The sequence below is a fragment of the Aedes albopictus genome, chromosome 1 (assembly GCF_035046485.1).
Source record: "Aedes albopictus strain Foshan chromosome 1, AalbF5, whole genome shotgun sequence".
In the NCBI taxonomy this organism is placed as follows: Eukaryota; Metazoa; Arthropoda; class Insecta; order Diptera; family Culicidae; genus Aedes; species Aedes albopictus.
In genome coordinates, this window is record NC_085136.1 from 103,045,720 (window position 1) to 103,068,981 (window position 23,262).

At 42.4% G+C, this 23,262-nt stretch overlaps 1 protein-coding gene across 1 annotated transcript; it reads right to left on the bottom strand.

Annotated features, from left to right (window-relative positions):
- Positions 1-3,250: 3,250 nt before the first annotated feature.
- LOC109432684 (protein xmas) lies at positions 3,251-8,092 on the bottom strand. Its single transcript, XM_019709060.3, has 3 exons — positions 7,944-8,092; positions 7,545-7,876; positions 3,251-7,484 (listed from the first exon to the last, which is right to left on the bottom strand). The coding sequence occupies exons 1-3, from the start codon at positions 7,997-7,999 to the stop codon at positions 3,337-3,339; spliced, it is 4,536 nt and encodes a 1,511-aa protein (XP_019564605.3). The 5' UTR covers positions 8,000-8,092; the 3' UTR covers positions 3,251-3,336.
- Positions 8,093-23,262: the final 15,170 nt, after the last annotated feature.

Here is a 23,262-nt window from a genome sequence, read left to right on the forward strand (position 1 = left end):
ATATTAAAAGTAACACCGCGGAGAGCGCGCGCGGGCAGCATCTGGCTGCTGCTGCAGATGATGGCGTTCTGCTGTTCTGTATGTTCGTCATCGTCGTCGTCGTCGTCTATCCATCGTTGTGATAGACACGAGCCGAGCCGATCATGGGGTACACGAATGCTCGTTCACAACAGTGGCAAAGCGTTGTGCAGAGTTTTCGCGATGGGTGCACTTCTTTGCAATCTTTCACTGTTTAAAAGTTAATCTTTTTTGTCATAAACTGCATTTAAACACACTTCAGTCTAAAAGATATACTGGCGAAAATTATTAATTTATACTTAGCCAGATTTAGTTGAGATTATTTTTCTAAGCGTTTAATTCAGCCATGTCAGGAAACTTCATTGCAGTTGGCCCACCAAAATCATATTTCCGCTGCACAACTATTTTTCGCGCCACGATACTACCACAAAATAAATATAATTCCTCAAATATAAAAGCAGCCCACGGATGCAAAGGTAAGTGTTGAAACGCATAATTATTACCGAATTCAACCTGGAATTCAATGTTTTCTAGGAGGTGCTTTCGAGTACACTTTGTTCAGTAGGGCAGCACCAGGAAGATTCCTAAGGATCACCGGATACACAACGAAGGACATGGTTGCTGAATCCAAATCATTGACCAGGAGCTTCAAAATGTGAGACTTGATCTGCAGCAGTTTGGGTGCAGCTTCGGGTACGATCGTGATCGCCAAGTTCACCGCCGTGGTGGATACGGAGGAATTCGCGATGGAGGATATCGTTCCGGCGTTGGATTGTCCAACTGCGGTGGTAGCGATGATGGATCCTCACATGGGATACCGTGAACCGATTCAGTCACGGTCAGGACGGTAACGAACATCGATGGAAACAAATGCCGCGGGTGTCGGTGCCAAGTAGCTTAACGAGAGTGGCCAGAATATTGTGTCGGAGATGTGCAATCACTCGAAACATCAACCTTGCGCGAGACACCGGTGGAAGATTGCCAAGAAGATTTCATTGTTTGTTCATAAATCAAACCGAATTAAATTGCGCCTTCTTAATTCAGTCTTAATGTTTTTGTATTATTTTAATGAAAAAAAAAAACAAAACAACTGAAACAAATTCTTGATATATCCTGGTTAAACTATCTTTAATATATGCAACTTAAACTGGAATTTGTATTTATCAAAGTTATACTTGGCCAGTATAGCCTGCATATAAACTCAGCCTAGGGTCAACCAGGCGAAATGAAAATAGTTTAGGATTTATATAGCGCATTTAGTTCACAACTGGACTATCGCACTAGTTTTCACGAGTGCGAAAATGCAAATAAAAGTGGGCGATTACATCCAATCGGTTAGGTGTCTTCAGAGCACTTATTCAGCATACTTCGAAGAAATAGTGCGCTGAAGACATCAATTTGATTTGATGCAATCGCGCAGTTTTATTTACGTTTTCGCACTTATGAATACTCAGTGCGCAGTCCAGTGGTGAACTAAATGCGGTATACTATTTAGTATAGATTTTTTTCTGAGTGTGAGTTAAGTGGTGAAGAATGGTACCACAGAGAAACAGACGTAACTCTTAGAACAAATTTCATTGGAAAACATCGTCACCAAAACACCAAAACATCACCGCCCAATGCAAAATTAGCCAGAAGGGACTGACGTTGTTTTTCGACGCGGAGCGATGCGAAGTCCGCGAGAACCATTGGCGTCACTAGGTGAAATGCCTAGGGGGGGGGGGGGGGGCTATTCGGATTCTAGGGGGGTCTAAACCCTCCCTATTTACATCAATGGCGAGAACTATGGGAACCAAACGAGAACGTGATCGCATCCGGCACACACGTGGATGGCCTGTACGTCAGAGTGCCCAAAAGTGTCAAATTTCACTGTTGTTTGAAGCTTGCTTCTTGAGATTTGTGCATCTGAAGTTCTGATGCACTGTTTAAGCGGGATTTCAAGACGTTTGTCCTTAACTTTGGGTTGCTCCAGACCGAACTCCTTCACGCCTTGTCCAGTTGACTGTTCCACACGCGGCTCGCCTGTTTGATCCCGTACATTGCCTTCCGCAAACGACAGACTTGTTTGGAGATGCCAGCAAATCCTCGCGGAAACTCCATGTAGATGACCTCGTCCCCCAGCTCGCCTTGAAGAAAAGCAGCAACAGCCTTCATCTGCTCTATATCGAGATCGTGCTTTACTGCCAGCGCCAGGAAGTAACGCATGGTGTAATACATGGTGTAGGTCATCGTTTTGTTCTAAAGACCTATTTGTTCCGGATTGCCTTCCGCTCGCTTGGAAGACTGGTTAGCTTCCACGTTTCACTCTTCTTCAGAGCTCTGATTTCTTCACGCATAGTCGCGATCGACTGTCCGCAATCCGGTCCGTTGAGCGCCACCTCGTAGCTTGGAGGGTCATCGCATGGCGTGTTGGGAGACATAGAATTCTTCGTCAGAAAAAGAACTAATGTAATTAAATCAGAATGTAATTAAATCAGGCCTTTAATTGAATTGTCCGCGTGGTCTTGTAGTACCCCTGCTAGGTGAGAACCAGTCATTGCCATACATATTAAATGCTAGACATGACCCCATGGATAGCATTTGCATATGTAAAAGCTTTGCTGATGTGACTTTCCTATTAGGCAATACTCTCATCACATGTCTTCAAAACCTTGTCAAGCTTAGAAAATCGAAGTTAATAAACAATACATAACAAGGTTCGAATTCCCATAGAATGAGATCATTCATTCGTACTACAACACCATAGGAGATAATATCACATTGGCTGATTACAGTACAAATGCGAAAAATCTCCCTTTTCCCCCTATCCGCAACCCGGGGACGCGCCCTGTTGGATTTCGAAAGCCTCGGAGAATATTACAAACCTTCAATGGCATTCCCATACACTAACCCACATTGCCCATTCAGGGGTCTGACTGGGCCTATTACCCTCCCTCAGTTTGTAATATTCTCACCAACTTGGAATTATATTTTCCCGGCACATAAATGACTTCGACAAATGTTCGATATACTATGCAGCATCATGATCAGTATAACTATATCAGATGATTTGATGATCTGATTTTTACGGAATTGTTTGCCATTGATTATACATTCAGCTATTCCAATCATTACTGCAAAGCACATCGACCACATGCCTGAAATCAAAGCTTCCTGGAAGATATAATCCAAGCCCAGGGAAAAACTGAAAACTAGAATTTCGGAACAAAAAAAGCATTCACCCAGAAGAACATTGATCGAGACAAAAAACCGTCTTTATTTGAACCTACAAACGTCGAAAACTAACTTAAAGAACTAATCGAACAGCGCGGCGAACCGTTATCGGAAGTTCGCCTCCCACGTCCAGCGGTTCTCCCGGAAGGTCTTCTCCTGCTCGTACAACCTGCCGTCCAATTTGTTGGCCAAATCGCGGCTCTGCTGCGTGCGCTCCCGGCACAGGGTCAGCTTCTCGTCTGCCCGTTCCAGACAGCGCCGTCCCCGGGCCAGTATTTCGTCCAGATCGTCCTTGGCCAGGGTGAAGTTCAGGCGCATCTTTTTGGGGGTAATGGTGGCAGCGATGGCGCCACCATCCAGCGAGTCGATGTCGGCGTGGTCCGGTTCCGCGTCGTCGTTGAGGGTCAGATCGTTGCTGGAGGTAGGTCGTCGTTTCAGGGTTTTCAGCTGAGGTAACCACCAGAGGGAGCGGGTGTAGCTCTCGTATTCCTGCTTGTGGTAGATGATCTCGCAGGGCAGTTGGGTCAGGGCTTCGCTCCAGCGGAGTCGGAGCAGTTCGTTGGATAGGATGGAAATGGGTTGGAGCCAGTTTAGGGTTGGAATGGCTTGTGCGAAAGGAGTTCCGATGGGTAGCGAGCGGAGGATTTCCTGGGTGGTAAGTGCGAGCAGCCGACGGGCGGATTTGTCGTTCGATTTCGGGAGCGACGCCTGGATGAAGAGTAGAAGCTGGGATTGTAAGTCTTGGAGGGATTTGGAACTGGTGGGTTCGAAGGGGTTGGATTTGAACTTTAGGTGGGAGAAGAAGCGAATGAGTTTCTGTTGTCGCTCCGGATTGCGCCAGTCTTTGGGGAAGTATTCCAGATCCAGGGGGATATCGAAGCGGCGCTTGGAAACGAAGGGTTTGAACTCGGCCGGGAAGTCCGGATAGGCGGCGAGGTTGTGCTGGACCAGGTTGCAAACGCGGTCGACCGCTCGGTTGAATAGGTCGAGGACGAAGGGCAGGTCTTGACAGGCTTCGTAGAGCTTTGGGTTCTGTTGAGCGGACAAGCGGAAGCGGTGCCACAGTTCTTCCCCGAGGCAGGTTCCGATGAAGGCCGTTTGGGATTGCATCTCCAGCGGGGAGTCCGGATTGTAACAGGAGGCCAGGTAGTTCAGCGATGCGACCAGTGCTTGATGAAGCGGTTTCCTGTTGGTTTCGTGGTGGTAGATTACTTCGTAGTCGCTGAGCTTGCCCTCTTCCAAGAGAAGGTCCAGATCAAGAAGTTCTTCCAGGCATTCATCCGCCGACGGATGGTAGTTGTAGGCGATTATTGTAACCGGAAGAGGACCCCAAGAATCTGCATTTCGTAGGAGATTATGCAGACGTTCTTTTGACTTCGGGATGTTGTTGGATGTGAGCAGGAATACAAGGCCGTCCGAGTTATCCAAGGCTTCTTGATCTTCGGCGTTCAGTTCGTCTAGAATGGCGGTGCCTTTGAGGAGTCTCATGCACACCACCAGTCGCTCGCGGGCTATCATATTCTCCTGGGCTTCCAAAAAGAAGCACTTGCCTTCATTCTCCGAAGTCCTTTTGAACAGGCTCTTCAACCATTTGCTGATAAAGTAGTAGAACCCGGACGAATCCTCCTCCTGTTTGTATGGAATCGAGATCGACACCTTCCAATACACGTGATTCCGGATGAACCCCCTCGAGTCCTTTCGTTTCCCCGACGGAATCCCATTTCGTACGATTTCAAATACATCCATAGGCTCCTCCCGTCGTTCCGGCAGCTGGAACACCTTGGGCATCCCTCCGACGTAGCGCTTCATATTGGCCAAACTCAACGTCTGATGCTCCTGGTAGCATTCCCTTGCCTGTTCCGGGAGCGCCCGCTCCGGAATCCAAGCCGGACTGTTCTCGATCTGCATCCGGTTGTCCATCACGGCCCGGACGTTGTTTCGCCACCGGCGGAAATACTTGCGCATCACATTCTGCTGCCGATTTTCCTGGCAGTTCTTGACCAGCGTTTCCTCCCGGACAGTTTGTTCCAGGTACTCCCGCAGAATCTCTTCCTCCAACTCCTGCAGCAGCTTCTTCGGGTACTTTTCCAGCAGTTGGTGCTGATTGTAGCAGGAGGTGGCCACTTTGGTCACGTCTTCGCCGCAAACATCGTCCACCAGTTCGGCGTAGATCTTCTCCGACATCTTCCGGACCGTTTCCTCCAGCTGGCGTCGGCTTTCTTCCTCCAGTTCCTTCAGCCGTCGGATTTCCGCTTCCTTTCGGGCGATCAGTTCTTGCCGGATGCGCTCCTCTTCCGCTTCCCGTTGGCGACGGAGTTCCTCCTCTTCGCGGCGTTTCCGCTGGGCTTCCTCCTCAAGTTCGGCTTGTTTCCGTTTCCGTTCCGCTTCCTCCTGCTGCTGCTGCCGAGCGGCGACCAGAGCGCTTGTGTCAATCGATTTTGGACCGCCGAAAATCGAGGCGCCGCTTATCACTTCCTGTTTTGGTGCGGCGAAGCTTCCGAAAATGTTGGTCTGCGGTGCCTTGAAGGCAACGTTTCCGAAAAGATTGGTTCCGAAGGAAGTGGCCAGTTTCGAAGGGGGGTGATCAGTGGTTTTCGGTAGAGGAGTGATTCCGGATAGGGATGTGGGGCTGGACTGGGAGAAAACTGACGGAGCTGATGGGATGGGAGAGTTGGTTTCGATTTTGAATGAATTGCGCGGCGGCTGGAAGAGGTTATTTCCGGTGGGAGTCGGTTTCGGGAAGAGCGGTTTCGGCGAGATTGACGTTGGGGAGGGTACTTTGAATAGTTTGTCGTCGTCGGAGGTGGATGGCGATGGACTGGACGGTTCCGGAAGTTTAACGGGCTTCAAGATTGTGCGGAGCAGATCATCCCGGAAGTATCCCGATGGCGAGAAGCTAATTTCGAGCTGGTGATTGTCCAGGATGGATTCGTCTTGCAAGGGTTCTCCGGATATGACTTCTCCGACACTGGAAATTCGCTTGCTCTCGACCAGGTTGTAGGCTCTTTCCAGCTGATAGGGTATTTCCGGTCGGTCGTACTGTTTGGGGTCCATCAGTACGGTTCCAAGTGTTTCATCGACCGGAAGACCGTAGGCATCCAGAAATGCGGCGGCTGCTTCGGTATCCTCGAACGCCAGGAGATCCGTGAGGTGTTCCAAGGAGAAGCTGGCCGGTATACGGTACGTATAGGCCCTAAGCATGGTCTCCAGGGCACGTGTCCGGATCTGGTTGAAATAACGCAACAAAATACAGGCGTTCATGTAGGTCGTCTGGCGAACCAACCGGAAGAATCGAGCATAGTTGTTACTCTCCAGAGCGAAGTAGACCTGTAGCGCAAACCGGATTTGCCTCGAATGCAGAATATCTGCGGCCAGCTGTTTCACTTCCCACAGGAAGTTGCCATCGTTCAGATTCAGCAGAACGACATAAGCTCGGAACTCAGCCTCGTTCGGACAGCGGATGCCCTTCAGCCCCAAATCGTGGTACATATACTTCAGCGACTGCAGACACTTGGTCATGTTCTCGGTGTTGATCTTCTGATCGAACACGGACGGATCTTCGGCGACCAACCGAGCCGCACAGTGGATGTGAAACCTCGCACACTGCTCCACCAAACGCACCGCTCTGACCGAACACAGCTCCTGCTGGGTAATGTCCTTCCGAATCCCACGCGTCCGGTCCCAAACGAAGTGGAACCAATCGCTCAAGTTGGCCTCTTCATCCTCACACAAATCCGCGATCCTCGTCAACAAATAGGTCATGGCCAGTTCCAGCCCCTGTTCGGAACGCAGCTCGATCGCCAACGGCGCCTCTTGATCCGCCGAACTCCTCGAATACTGCTTGATCGCCTTCTCGTGATCCATCTGTTGGGAATTCTCGCCCGCCTCATACGACGCCACCTGGAACTTGCACTCCCTCATGTATCGTTCCTTCTCCGGACACATGTCCTCACACGTTCCCTGTGTACTCTTGGCCTTCCGAATGTCCGTCGTCCGGTCGGTCGTATGCCGAATGTACTTGTCACGTGCCTCCAGCACCCGAAAACGCTCTTCCGCCGTCATTGCCGCCTTCCTGGCCAGCGACTCGAACTCCAACTTGGCTTGGATGGCCTTCGGATCGCCGGAAACCACGGAAGACTCCCTTGGCAGCGCCGCTGCAGCCACAACCATCGGCGGTGGCCTCAGTTGTTTCGGAGGGGCCACTATGGGAGGCGCCAGAAAGCGCTCTGTTTTCTTCAGAAACGATTCGATCGCTGAAAAACACAAAATATCCTTATCTGAATCCCAGATCATTTACATCCCTATCTACTCACATTGCTTCATGGTCTGTCTGATCCGCAAACTGCTTGGCCCTCCGCTCATGGTGTCCAGCTCCTGTTGCACCTCCGGATCAATGAAACCTTCGTCCCTACCGGACGACGCGGCACCGGCCGCCGGCGCCTCATCCGTCCAGTACACATTGAACTTCCAGTCGCGGAACGCTCCGCCCCGGGCCAGGGCCGCTTCCGCAGCTTCCGGGCTCTCGTATTCTACCGTGCAGGAAAGTCGCTTCGGGCGCAGTATGAAGCGATTGATTCGCCCGAACTGGCTGAAGTGCTTCTTGGCAACCAGTTTGTCCAGGAAGAGTTCCGGTATTTGCTCGCAGCTGAAAAGGCGATGAGACCATCCGTAAGAGCGCGCCTTTTCCCCCGCAAAACTCCGCTGGCACTTACCTGATGGATTTCCGCTGCGGCGAATCTTCGATCAGAATGACATCCTCGTCGGACATTTTGAGGGCGGTATTTAGGCACACGGTATCGGATGGTTGCCGTCACTGAATTTTCGAATGTTTTATTTTTGTTCACCAAGGATGAATGTTTTGTTTTCCGCGCGTCATGCGGCTGTCAAACCGCGGAGCGGAGGTTAGAAAAGTTTAGGGTGACTAGGGGGTGACTGTTTGCAAGGCTCGAAAAATTCTAACCTAGATTAACATTTGCAAATAGATTATTGTGGATTTAGCACCAAATTGGTGTCGGAAATAACTTTATTGACTTCCGCTGCCTTTCTTATGCGTTAACCCACGAGCGATCGCGCTGTTGTATTTTGTACAACACGTTGAAATAATCTCGCTTTTTGTACTCAGCATTAGCGTGGTGCCGTGGTGCTGACGCAGGTAGTCAACCGCGCGAGTTACGGAAGGTTCAACCACAGACAAACAGACGTAACACCTTGAACGATTTTCATGAAAATCCATCACCCAGTTCACACTACCATCACCTGGTGGAAAAGTTGCACGAATCATTGTGTTGTGCAATATCGTCAACAGAAGGCGCTAGTGTGAAACGTCAAACGCATAGAAAAATGATGCGCGCGCCTCTGGTTGTGAAAGCCACAACTATGAAAATTTAAAATGATCGTTAAAAGCGTGGTCGATGGAAATTTCGCAAGTGTTACGCCCGCATAACAAAATACAGTTTGTCATATTGTCCAAACAGTAAGTTTGTTCTAACTGTCACTGTTACTTTAAGACAAACATTTAGTTTTCTGTTTTACAATATGAAGCCTCACGCTTCACACCATAGAGAACGTCTTTGACAACGTATGCCAATTGGTAACAGTATGTTATACTGTTTGAACATTGTTTGACATTGTGGAAATAAAGCTCGCGAGAAATGGTGGCACTATGGGATCACCTCAAGTCAAATGGTCTGTACTTACAGTAGCCGAACACACTATCACATATAAATTTCACAATACAGTACATATGTTTAACAATCTGTCGAACGGTTACAAGCATTTGTATTTGTAAGTGAAATATTCTGAGATTTGCCGCTGCGCTGTTTGTCAGTAAATTTAAGCAAAAAAAGCAAAAAAGTGCAAATCGAGTTTGAAAAGTTGATTCCGCGGGTGTCCTCCACACAGAAGTAACAAAAATATGGTAACTCATAATTCCATTCCCATACTAGACATTAGGTGATTTTTATTTTATTCATTTCAGTTTTTCGCTGTTCGATGCATTCTATTCGGCGTATCTACAAGGTTAACAATTGGCTTCTTTAACGATGTTGAGATAATTCCATATTCTGAATCTGCATGCAAAACTGAGCCGAGATCCAAATTTTCATGAATTTTGGTGCCCGGGAACCTATTTAAAAATCAATTCGAAGTTTGTATGGGAGCGATTTGTCGATTCACCCCTCGTCGCATTTTGTACTGGGCGGAGCTGTCAAGCAGTTGCCCAGCTGTCAAAAGGTGATTTCGAAAAATCTCTTCGAAATCGATTTAAGGTACCAAAATAAAGTTCTAAAAATCTGAAAAAAATCATAGTAGTTCAGAAAAAGGTGCTCTTTCGTATAAAATCAAAAAATCAATACATTTTTCTTAATTTAAAAACCCAATTGCAGTTAACAAGTGCAGTGCGGGAGAGTTGACTGGAACTTAGGTGCGTTGAAGCGGCCGGATCGGAATTTGGCAATTTTAACCAATGCAACATAATGAAGGGTCGAAAAATCTTCCACAGTGAACACATATAGTTATTGTTTGCAGCTGCTAGTTACGTGAGTCGAAGTGAGAAAGTTTTTGATTGAAAAATATAACTCATGATCTGCTCCTTAAATAGTGATTTTTATTCGAAGAGGATGGTAGCTCCGTTTGTAAGTGAAAATTCTCCTACAGGGGATAGACAAAATGATCGGGACAGGCAAAATTTTCACTTATCAAAAAATGTTTAACTAGCTGTAACTTTTCGAAAAGTGCATCAAATATTCTCAATTTTTTACTGTAAGTTCATCAACTAGTTGTGTATCAGTGGACAAAATTTGGGAAAGATCGGGCCATTCTTCACGAAGTTATAAATATTCTTGGAAAAGGTAAAATTATCCGATAGCCAACTTTGAGCTGTTATATCTTCGGATTCAATGAACCGAATGCAATGAAATTTTGACCATTTATGACTAGTATAATGAGCTATGAAAAACCGTTGACGCAACTTAAAATTCTCAACACGGAAGAAAATTATAACGATTAGAGTATTTTTCTAATGAAACACCAAATTATTCAAAATTTCAACATCATTTCAAAATTCAAGATGCAAATTATAGTTCATTTAATTTCCCTCTAATTGACTTATATATAAATGTGTTTTGAAAGAAAGTAACAATATAGCCGCCAATAAATTGAAAAAGTAATGGAGTACATATTAAAAAAAACAATTTGCTGAAAAATCGTGAAAAAAATAAAATCGCCGTAACTTTTTCTCTTGTTAATAATTTCAAGTTAAGTTAAATGTTTTTCAGAGATCATTATATAAGTCATGATTGGTCAAATTTTCGTCGCAATCGGTTTGTTGAATCCGGAGATGTAGCAGCTCAAAGTTGGCTATCGGATAATTTTACCTTTTTCAAGAATCTTTATAACTCCGTGGAAAATGGGTCGATCTTTCCCAAATTTGGACCACTGATACACAACTAGTTGGTGAACTTACAGTAAAAATTTGAGAATATTCGATGCTTTTTTCGAAAAGTTACAGCTAGTTGAACATTTTTTGACAAGTGAAAATTTTTCCTGTCCCGATCATTTTGTCTATCCCCTGTAGTTATTACTTGAGTTTTGAGCTTCAACAATATTTTCATAGGAAACGAGAAACTAGTTACCATTATCATTTGGAAACGGAGCCATCATCCTGTTTCATTTGAATATTTGGAAAATATACTAGTTTTAAACCGATTCAATACAGTAGGACCATATATCATACGTTTAAAATACCATGAAAGACAATAAATCAACAGTAACACATACATTGTTCGTTCTTATTCCACATATATTGTAAAACTGTTCTCTAACCGATTGATATGCAGTGAAATGTCTAAAAAACTGGATAGTATATTGACAGTAAGCTTTACGGTTTTGCGAAAAATTTGTTCGAGCAAACGAGCGATTTTTTATGGTAACCTATCTCAACCGCCTATTGCACATACTGTTATTTGGCGGATTACCATTTGTCATACTGGCAAATCTGTACATGGAATGGTAGGCTTACTGTTAGCTCCGATAGTATGAGAAATGGTTAAATGACAATTGCTAATAGTTATCTACAGTATGAGAAACGTTGCATTTACAGTTTGCGATTATGCGGGCGTCTGTTTGTCTGTGGCGCTAGTGTGAAACGTCAAACGCATAGAAAAATGATGCGCGCGCCTCTGGTTGTGAAAGCCACAACTATGAAAATTTAAAATGATCGTTAAAAGCGTGGTCGATGGAAATTTCGCAAGTGTTACGTCTGTTTGTCTGTGGTTCAACATAACGTCGGAAGTAGTGCGCTGTATAGCAAATCTGATGCTCTATTCAGCGTTATTTATTATTATTATTTATTATTTATTTCTTGCAACTTCAACAACACAGTTACCCAAACTTTTGCTCAAACAGCATCAAATTAGGCAAAAAATCATATAACCCACGCTGTTTGCACCATTTCATTGCAGAAACGGAGAATTGATCATCTCACCATACAAAAATCCAGCTCATTACTTTCAATCTAGTATTTCACTGATTGCCTCCTATTGCCTATTTAATCATTAAAATCTTGCTTTTTAGGTTCATACTGTGAAAAATCCATCTCTGTGGTATAAAATAAATGCCAGGATAACAATTCAAGGACCAAGGAAGGGATTCCACTAAAATTTAACTATAATGCTGACCGCCATCACATACAAAACGATCTGGCACCTGTAAATGGAGTGCAAAAGCTTTTTTGATTCATTAGACCAGAAAATTGCGGGGTCTTGACAGCGACCTTGAAGGGTTGTTGGAGGATTTTATTTATGATAGCTTGGCTAGAAGCAGGTATATTCACTTATCCGCGAACGGTAATGGCGGTAGTGGGGTAAAACAAGGAAGGGTTCTGACGTTTCTTGGAGGAAAATGAGGCAAATAGAAGTGGTTTCGTTCCTTCTTCCACCATTCGAAGATGATCCCTGAGGCGATCCCCAAGAAACGTCGAAATTTCAACCGCTCAAATAAACCTACCGCAACCATTATCGCTCGTGGATGAGTGGGTACTTGGTGGGTACCTTCAGTACATGCATTGCATTGAAACCAAAGCCGCGATTGACTAACGGTCGATATTATTGCTGTGTGCGTTCAAGATGCAAACGGTGCCCAAATGCGCTTCAAACGCGGTAACACATGTTACCAAAGACAACGTAGGATTCGACAGCGAGTTTTCTACGAGTCTGGTTACGAGTGGATTGCGCTAGTGAAGAAAAATTCAATTTTGTGGTTTTAAGTGGCGGAAACAAGAAACTTTTGTGTGTTGAGTGGAAGTGAATAATTTGAGGAACCGAAATATAAAAGAAAAACAGTTGTTGGGCGGATTATGAGTGCGGAAAACGGTGCCCCATACGGGGCACCAGAGCTGGAAGGAATGGATATAGGAAAGGAAAATGGCGGAGATAAAGTGATCATGGACAATGTTCAAGATGGCGGACGCAACATCGGAGCCGTCGCGAGCGGTACAGATAGGAGAGAGAGGAGCACAAAAACATTCGTGAACTACAAGTACCAAGGCAACGACGAAGGACCATATCGTGTGGTAGTACAGCGAGACGTTGTGGAAAACAGCCGATTTTCTGGAATCAACAAGATTAACGTTGGAATGATTCTGAAACAAAACGGTTTCAGCAAGTCTGTTATCGACATCAAAAAAACGGGAAGGAACAAGGTGATGGTGTACATGTTGGACATGAACGAAGCAAACCGATTGACTACCTGCAAAAATTTGGACCTGAAGCATTACCGAGCATACATCCCGAAATATCTCGTCATGATCAAGGGAGTCATCAATGGAATTCCGGAAAACCTGTCGGAACAGGAGCTGGTGGAGAGTACCCAAGTAACCACAAGCATTATAACATTGCACGAATTAGACTGAATATCAACCTTTGCAATGCGAAATGCAGTAATTCCACACTTGTCATGCAATAATCCTTTAGATTGGCATCACAGACAAACAGACGTAACACTTCGAACATTTTTCGATTCAAATCGTAGTCACGAAAACATATTCGCCCAATGCTAAAAGGCCTATGTTTGGCCGACCACCAACTAGGTGGCGGTAGTGAGCAAACGTCAAACTCGAACAAAAACGATGCGAGCGCCACGGTTGGGCAGTTGGCCAACTATCAAATTTTGAAAAAGACCGTTAAATCGGTGTACGATGTGAATTATCAGAGTGTTACGTCTGTTTGTCTGTGTTGGCATTATCAGTGTGATGATGCATTGCATTTTTCTTTACATTCGGGTTTATTAAAAGGTGATATAAGATAATTCAATAATTCAACACTGCAAAAACTGAATAAATGCAATGTACAAACTAGCAAAGTTTGCTCTAACAATACAATTATAAAAGCTTGACTCTAATGGTAAACAAATGAAATCAAGAAGATTGAACAACTTTACGGTCAACTCTAGGCGGTCTTCAACATTTCTGGTTCGACTACCGACCAACTGATTCCCCGTTTGATCCACCGATCGACGACAGCATAACCTATTTAGAGATGAACTTTTCTCTTTTCTGTAGGCTGCTATCACATGCCAATAACGATGGAAATCACAATTACCTAGCATATGAGCAGTGTGCGAAGGGTGTTTCAATCGAGGTTTTAATTTTCTTATGTTGATTAAATATCTTTCAAAATGCATTATGTATTTATCAGTAATTTATCGGAATGTGATAGTTTACTGTATTCTATTACATATGGCATAGTCGTTTTACCCTCTACTACAATGATTGAGACAGAAGAACAGTTTTCTTTAAGTTGATGAAATATCTGTTGTTATCACTGCAGCAGAAACGGTCCAAGGCGCCAGCGCGTATGGAACTCATCTAGCGGTCTTCAACACTTCTGGTTCGACTCCCGATCCGACGACAAAAAAATAATGGTTAAAACATTCATGTGTGGGGGCATCAGTATCGTCGATAACGAAACGGTGCTATAAATAGATTTTTGTTTTGGTTTTTCGTGTTGCACGTATCAAGCATGTGAAATGCAAATGTACAGCACATGCAGTTATATTACTTTAGCAATGGCTGTCAGCGTGCTGCAATATGTGGCACTAATTTGATTTTAGTGGGGCCCTTTTCCACTTTAATATTGCTTCAATGAGGTGTATAAAGTAATGCAGCATTATATTCATAATTTTAATTATCAATATATAGCAAAATTGATGCACTTATATACGGCTTCGTGGTTACTTGGGTATTGACTGCGGAACCAAGGTGGAAGAAGTGTTTCGCATGATGAGATCAAAGGACGGAAAGCGAGTACCATCAAGTAACATCGGAGTCGTGTTCAGAGGAAACAAACTACCAGGCCAAGTGAAACTATTCAGCGTAAGTGTTACAGTAAAACCCTACATCACGAAAACGGTTATGTGCCAACAATGTCTGCGATACGGTCACATTGCGATCAACTGCAAAGGAAGAGCACGATGCGAAAATTGCGGAGATAGTCATGACGAGCAGCATTGCAATCAAGAAACGAAATGCGCAAACTGCAACGGTAAACATCGAGCGACGGAAGCCAACTGTCCAGCGAGAGAACAACAAACCAAAATCAAGACACTGATGGCGCACAGGAATCTCACCTACTTCGAGGCAAGACACCCGAATAAAAAATACAGTAGAAAAACCGAATGTTGTATTGTTACAGTACTATTTAGAACCATATTGTTACAATAAACACCACTGTAAAAATAAAAAATACAAAAACAATAAGATGTATTGTAGACACCCATACAGTGAATTGTAAATAAGATTTTTACAATACCGTCTACCCCCGTTGGTTTGACTTCATCTAATCTGAACACTTTTTAATTTGACCCCCTCTAATCTGCACATCGTTTAAACTAAAAGTGGTTCAAACGTCATTCTACTCATGGAACGGGGTGAAACGGAACACAGAATCAAAACAAAACAGCAAAAAGGGTTACCATCAGTGTGTTTTTCGATGCCCACAGGGTTACTAGAAGTTCAAATTAAAAAATGAACCCCGTTGGTTTGCATGAGGTGTCGTTCAAACCAACGGGGGTAGACGGTATACTATCCACTTATCCGCGAGCGGTAATGGCGGTGGCGGGCACAAATAACCGATTCGAATTTTGACGTTTCTTGGGGATCGCAATCGGTTGGTGCCACCAAACGGTGGGTGAAGGGGTGAGGAGGAGAATGAAACTGTTTTGACTTTCCCCCACGAAACGTCAAAATCCGAACCGGTTGGATATGCCCGCCGGCGCCATTACCGCTCGCGGATAAGTGGATACGGGTTGTTAAGTATCGTAACAATATAAAAAAATATTTTTCTCCATATATATTTTTTTACAAAACCATATATTTTATTGTAAATGAATTGTTTGAAATACTGATACGTGGGCTTTAATATACCATACATTGTATGGTACACGTATGGTTTCAAACAATAAAATGTACCGTAAATATATTGTTTTTAATTGTAATTTCACTACTGGTTATTAATTTAATCATGGTTTTGGAATGGTTCTCTTTTGTTATGTTGTATTGTTTTACATTAGATAAACCATACACGAAAAGAAAAGCAATAATTTTAATTATTAGATTTGAGTTATAGATTTCATTCCGCTCTGCCATATAAACTTTATTACGTCAATTTATTCACTTTAAAACAAAACTTAATGTAATGTATAACATATCCTAGTAAAGAGTATAAGTTTGGCCTAATGGCGAAATTATATTATGCAAAACTTATACTTTTAATAATGTTCGGTATTGATAATTTTCCAATATGGCAGTCGACACAGAATCCAGAAAAGCAAATTTCGTCAATCTCGGCGGTGGCAGCATGATGGTAGAAGTTGTTGAATCCTAATAATCAAGTAAGTAACAAATTAATCCACTCATTACTCAACGCATTATCATCTTATTCTTAATTTCAGGAGGATATTAGAAAATTCTATCGAATCTCATAATGAACGAAAGCAGTGAGGCTTGAACTAAATTGGCACGCGTTCGTACAAAGGCCATCGAAAAGACTTCAAAATGGTCATCAAAAGAAAGATCGGTCTGCACCACTCACAGATTCGTGATATTTCCTTCCGATTTTCCATCAAGCTTCAGAAGGAGGAACATGAGCGCAGAAATTACTACGTCCCGGAAGTATCCGCTCTAGGTCGTGCTTCAGATCGCCCGGAAGATGTTGAGACAGTTGGGTTTCAATTACAGCGTCGTTCAGATCCCAAACCATTATTGCGGCGACGGTACAGAGCTTGTTGCAGAACTGCAGTCGTCGCAACCAACGTGGCAATCGGTGTTCGTCTTTTGGTGCCTTTTGGGATGCTGTTTTCACAACGGCGAGTGTGAATGATATTTAAAGTGAAAGAATGTTGTTAATGTATAAAGAAACTATAGGGAAATAAACATTTTAAACAGTATAATCATGTGCTGTTGTATTTTTTATTTTATTTTTATTAAATTCGTTTTGCAAAGTAAGGCCAATTATTCAAAACAAAACGTAGTATATTCTATAAGTTTTCTCTTATACCTAGTATAATGCGTGTAATAATCCTTATTAGAAAAAGTACACGAAAGGTATAAGGCAAACTTATACTATTCATGATGTTTTTCTTATAGTATCTAAAAAGTTTTTGCATACGTTTCATTGGGCAAACGAAATGGCAAAAATGTATAACATTTTCTTATATATTCAATATGGAATTTTCTTTTCGTGTATAATGTTATATTATCTCGTCATGTTCCTTCGATAATGGCAGTTCTAGCCAAACTAATCTAAACTCGTCTAAGTCTGAGTAGCCTCTGATTGCATTAACAGTTGAAGCTTAGGTTCCCATGTCCCACCAGCCAGATAACTGGGTTTTGCAAACTAAGCATTATTTGTGGCAACACTTTGAGCGGCATGATGGAACTATGCCTAGCGTGCTAAGTGTTATTAGACCACTAATGTAGTTGCATGAAGTGGGTGACGAGGTACATAAGTATCATTACAGCGTGCTTAACCGTTATTGCAATATTGAGGCTCCAGTTTGACTGAACTATGAAATATGTACATAACAACTCATGAGAAAACTGTCAAGTTCGATTCAACTATAAGTTAGGTTAAAAAGCGAAGACGAACTTATATCAGAAGTCGTTTCAGTGTCCAGTCCTGTCCTTATGTTAAAAATGTCAAAGATAAATCGCATTTAATTCGGTTGTTGTACAAGGCAATTTCACATAAGAGAAGAAGAGAAAAAATAGTGTAAGAACGTAAGAAAAACAGTATAATATATTGTTACATAAAGATCGGATGTAAATGTATAGTAGCTACCAATGTGCAAAGCTTTTAGCGAACCATTCCATTACAATACACTATATTGTAGCTGGTACACTGTATGGTACAGGAATGGTTTTCACCAAATACCCTATGGTTAGTTTTTATCCGGGCAGGAGCTAACCGTGCCAACACGAAACAGCTACAGTATTCTGGAACACGCAGAGGAGTTTATGACCATCCAAGAAAGCTATGCACAAGCTGTGAGCAAGAAGAGCCCAGGCAACTCGGGGGTGAGCACACGACCGAAGCAGAGCAGAAGAACGGTAAAAGGTAAGCAGAAAATCCAATCAGAAGCAGAAGAGGAGTACGATGCTGAAGAAGCGCCCGCCAGGAAAAGGAAGGTGGCCGAAAGAGCAATGCATGAGCGAAAACCGGAACCAATATCGATGGAACAACACCTGGAGCTGCGGAAAAAGTGGGAGGAGAAGCTCAGAGAAATGGCAGAAAAACGCGAAGCATACAAACAGATGGCCAACAACACGTTCAAGAACCTGTCAACAGCAGTAAAACGAAACGACGAATCGAGCTACACTTTGATTGTTGAAGCAGTACGGGCACTGGCACAATCTATTGGATACCTGCAGGGAACAGGACCGGACCCTACACTCAGAATAATTAACAGATTGAATATAAGTGCCCTGCACTTAGATTGTGACCAATTGCTTTTGCATTTAAAAAATAAGTGCAGCCCTATCGAAACTTTCTCAATTCAATCAAGATGAATTTTATGTGCGAACCTGTTGCATTGTAAAAATCAATTATTGATGGGATTTAATTGTGAGGCACATAATTTCTATTACTAAGAATAATAACTTTATATTGGTATTAGGAGTAGACTTTGAAGTAAACATAAATGAAAATCTCGAATGATCTGCGATCGAACTGATATAAATAACTTTCCAAATAATTTTAAACTGGTTTTGGAAAGTACTTAACCAACTCGATCACAGATTATGCCGAGCTTGATTTGCTATCTAACAGTAAATAGAGAACCGTTGACGATTGTCACACAATAAGTTTTATTTGCCGCCGATCTGCCAACGTCACGGCCAACGAAGATGATGAACCAGGGAGGATGCAACAATGAGCTCCCGTAGGCTCCCGGTCAAACAGCACGTCTCAGTCGTAGCTCCATCCGGCAGCTCCGAAATCGATTCCGATTTCGTCCTTGGTGACGGTGGTGCAGCGGTCGGCGTTTTAGTGTTATTCTATCGAAAATACAAAAGAGATGTACGTACTTTGAAAACATTTTACAAGATGGATAATAAATTAACTACTTACCTTCGAAAACAAACAGAAACTCGATCGGCAAATTTGATATCTTGTGCTTGATCTTGAGGATGACGATTTTTTCCGCCCGAAAATGTGTATCTCCCGCACGCGCCATGCTCGTTTCGCGTTTGTTATGCTTGTGATTGGATTTTATGTTGACAGGGTTGTAATTTATGTTGCTGCACTCTAAATTTATTATAAGAAGAATGAAATTTAACAAGCTAACTATTTATTTTCATTAGTTGCACATAGAATGTTTTTTTTCTCTCTCGTTACTGATCTATGTGCTTTTTGCACTTGAATTCTATCAGTAAATTTATTTGAGTGTAGCAGCAGCAGCAGCAACATTCAAGATTCTCCAAAATAACATACAGAGTTTGGGGAAAAATAAAACAGAACTTTCACACGAACTACACTCGAATAAGTATGACGCGGCCATCCTGGCCGAAATATGGGTGAACGACAACAATACAAAGACACTAAGTATAACAGGATACCATAAGATACTAGCTCCAAGACCTACGGAACTTGGAGGAGGAGTAGGAATATATTTGAGGAACGAATATAATTTTCAAAAAATGACGTTAAGTACCACTAACATGTTTGAAGTAGTAGGAATTAAAATAACGAGTCTACAATTGCATCTTATTTCTGTTTATATAAATCCACGAATTACGATCGAAGAACTAAAATCAGGATTATCGAACTTATTGACAGAAACACGAGGAATATCCCAACTATTTATAGGTGGAGACTTTAATGCCCACAATATGGCGTGGGGTAGTGCTAGAAGCAATAACAAAGGAAACATTGTATTTGATGCCTTATTAACTTCAGATCTGTTAAGGTGAATATATGACGAAGCCACAACTAGAATTTTCAAAAGCACAAGTCTGAAGAACCGAATGTCGGTTTGAGCTGAAAAGTTGATCGATTGATAACCACCAGCGTGTAACCAATCGATCAACTTTTCAGCTCGAACCGACATTCGGTTCTTCAGATTTGTGCTCTTGAAAATTCGAGGTCTGGCTTCGTCATATATTCACCTTAATAATTAATAATGGAGAGAAAACATATAGACCTACGAATTTATCACACAGACCGAGTGCTATAGATTTGTCATTATGTAGTACTGCTATTTATACCAATACCGTCTGGAATGTATTGTGGATTTACCGGTTACTTGTATTCTACCGGTTACTTAAGTAGCCGTTACAAAGTAGCCGTTTTCATATAAAAAACAACTTGATTGTCAAAAAATGAATGTCGCTGAGTAGCTAGTGGCAACGAGGAATAGCGCATGCAATAAAAATGTTGAAAATCATTTTAAAGTTACTTTTTTTATAAAACGGCTACTTTGGAGGCCATACTGAAGCGACCGGTAGAATACAAGTAGCCGGTAAATCCACAATACTAGATCACACTATAGATAGTAGAGTAAACATAGATCCGCGGACACCGCTGACTAAAATGTTTCAAGCGTGTAAGTAGTAATTTTCAAGAGTGTGACGGTTGAATATGACGTCATGCGCTCCATTGATGTTGTTCAAATCGTGACGTCATGCTCGTTTGGATACAGATTTTAACAGTTCGTTTGGATACAACGGATTCATCAACACGGATCTATGTTTACTCTACTATCTATAGATCACACCATAGGTGGCTCAGGACATTTAGTCATAAAGGTAGTAATAGGAAATATCCAAGAGAAAAGAGAGAGACAGAAATACAACTACAACAAAATACACGCGGAGATCAAAGAAATCAGTGACGCAGATTTTGACTCAATTAGGGATTTAGAGCAATTAATTAAAACAAAAATTAAGAACTGTAGTGTAACGATGTGGTATAATGATTTAGAGTTCGAAAAATGTTGAAGAATATTAACAAAATTCATATACTGTTTTGGCCGAGTGTGTTGAAACTGATTCCAGAGCGGCAGTGTGATACGGTTGAAACGATAGTGTTGAGGAGAAGAGATAGAACGAATGAACGGGTGCGAGAAAAGGACAGCAATTGTTGTTTTCCGAAGCACAGGCGTGGAGGGCTATACTTGTCAGTCTTTTAACGATTTTCAACGCGAACGGTTGCACGGGTTGCGAGAGTTTCCATAACAGTTTCCGATAATTTGTTTTGGAAAAAAATTACGAATACGACAAGAACAACAAAGTAAGTAATGATTATACACCTAAATATTACTGGAAAGAAGAACTAAATACCTTATTGTAGAAATAGGGAGTTGGGCATTATTAAATTTAAATGCATGTTAGTTTCAAAAGCGCACAACAATTTCCATCGGTGTATTCATTGAGAGGCTGTATGCACACCGAAATTCTACTCAATGATGCGATTGACGAAAAGCGAGCCGTTCGAAATCCTACTCTGAGCTAGAGCGCTGGTTGTCGGGAAAAAAAGAAGGGGATCGGACAATAAACTAAGGGAAGAAAGAGAAAGATGATTGGGATGAATGACTCGGTTGGTCGAATATGATTTCAGTTTGGAGAACGTTGTGGTGAAGTATAGATGGTGGATCTAAGCGAACAGAATAAAAAAAAAAAATTGAATTTGAAAATGAAAGTGATTTTTCGTTATTTTAATTAAGAAATCCTACAATGGCGTATGGCGGTAGGTTAAAACATGTGAGTAAATTGACTATTAGGTTGTGATGATTTAGTTTGGACGAGTTTTAGTGGAAAGAAACGGAATTGTGATTGGCCTGTTCATGGCGTGACATGTTAAAGGTGCTTCCGGATACAGCAATGGGGTAAGAAAGCGACGACGGTGGTAAGTGGTTCGTGTTAATCGCGTTGATGCTTCCTTTGCGATCTTTCGTGGGTTGGTGTGCGTCGGAAGAATTGATGCTTCGCAGCAATCAACGTGAGCGGTATTTTTTTCATAAGCGAGACGAGTGGGGCAGATGCACAGGAATTGGTTCGAGCAGAGTTGAGAGCAGAGGTGAAGTGAAAGTGGGGATGTCCCAAATAATGAAAGAAGGGGCGTACAAGGAGATTGTGATGTGTTAGTTTTTAGCAGCTAAGATCGAATAGGGTTGTAATGCGGCAAGTAAATTTATGAAATTCATTATATTTCGTGCAAACGTGTGCTTTGGCCTTTGACGACTTCGATCAGGTAATTTTTATTATTTAATATTGATAAATATCTAAATTGTGACCCAAGAATGAAAGAAGAAGCAATGATGCAAATTATCACCTCACTAGTGCTCATCACAACTCATCAACTGTATATTTATCGCGTGCGATTGAGCTGTGCACTGATCAGCGATGACCAGCAGCAAAGAGGTGGCAAAACGAACATGATGTAAATCACAAACGATTTTGCACACATCTGACTGTGCCGCCACTCGCTCGCCCGAACAGCCAAACCATACCGAATAGGTTGGTTTGCGATGCTACGGCACGAACGCTCGACACGCACACAGAAGCAACATTCGCATGTACCGATACCATACTAATAAAGCTTCCAGCCAACGATGCTTCGCGATAAGCTGTCGAAAAGCATCGAAAGCGATGAAAAGAGATGCTTGGCTAGAACGCAACGGCTCAACGGCGAAAAGAAAGAGTCAACTATGCTGATCAGTGTTGAGTCCGTTCGTGTGCTACTCGTATGGGAGGTTGATTGAATAAAGCGAGGATGGGTGAAAACGTATTCGTTGTCGAAAGCAAATCGCATCATTTCGCGAATGTTTTCATCAAATAGCAAGCTTGAGAAGAAGAAAAGAAGAGTCGAAATATTATTTCACTTGAAATCTCGGATTTCCAACGTTCTTAAATCTAAATCTCCACTAAATAGTAGATGGTTTAGTTGAAGATAGTAATGTTATGTGCTTTACTTGTTATACAAAAATGCAAAACAAAATTGTGCTGTTGCTAGAATTTATGTTCTCGAAAATAATGTTTAAAGCAAGTGTTTCAATTTAATACGTTCGTGGTATTGGTAAGCAGATAAATGATGCCGTGAAAGTAAATTGAAGATGAACAGAACTGAATTATGAATAAGGTTGTAATAATACAAATTGACATTATTTCCTTGGAGATAAATGTATTTAGTATGTTCACTAACAGTTGAAGTATGTGTGATCGTACTGAAGCTAGTAATTATTGTAAAAGTGTACTACGTAACATTACAACCGTGTTGATTTAGCAGATTACAGTAGACGTTCGATAAGTGCAACATGTTTACGTGTCAGCTACCGAATGAAATTCGTTAACTGCAACGACTGACAGCCGTCAAACAGTTGTCAATTGCTGTTGGACGCAGCCAGAATGCACTTAAAAATATCGCAATGCAACTGTAGTGCATCCAAAAAACATCGCAAATCTGTTGATGTTTTGTTTTTGACAGATAGCGGTGCGATAACTGCAAAATTGTTGCACTTAGCGGACTTGCAGTAAAAAAAAAA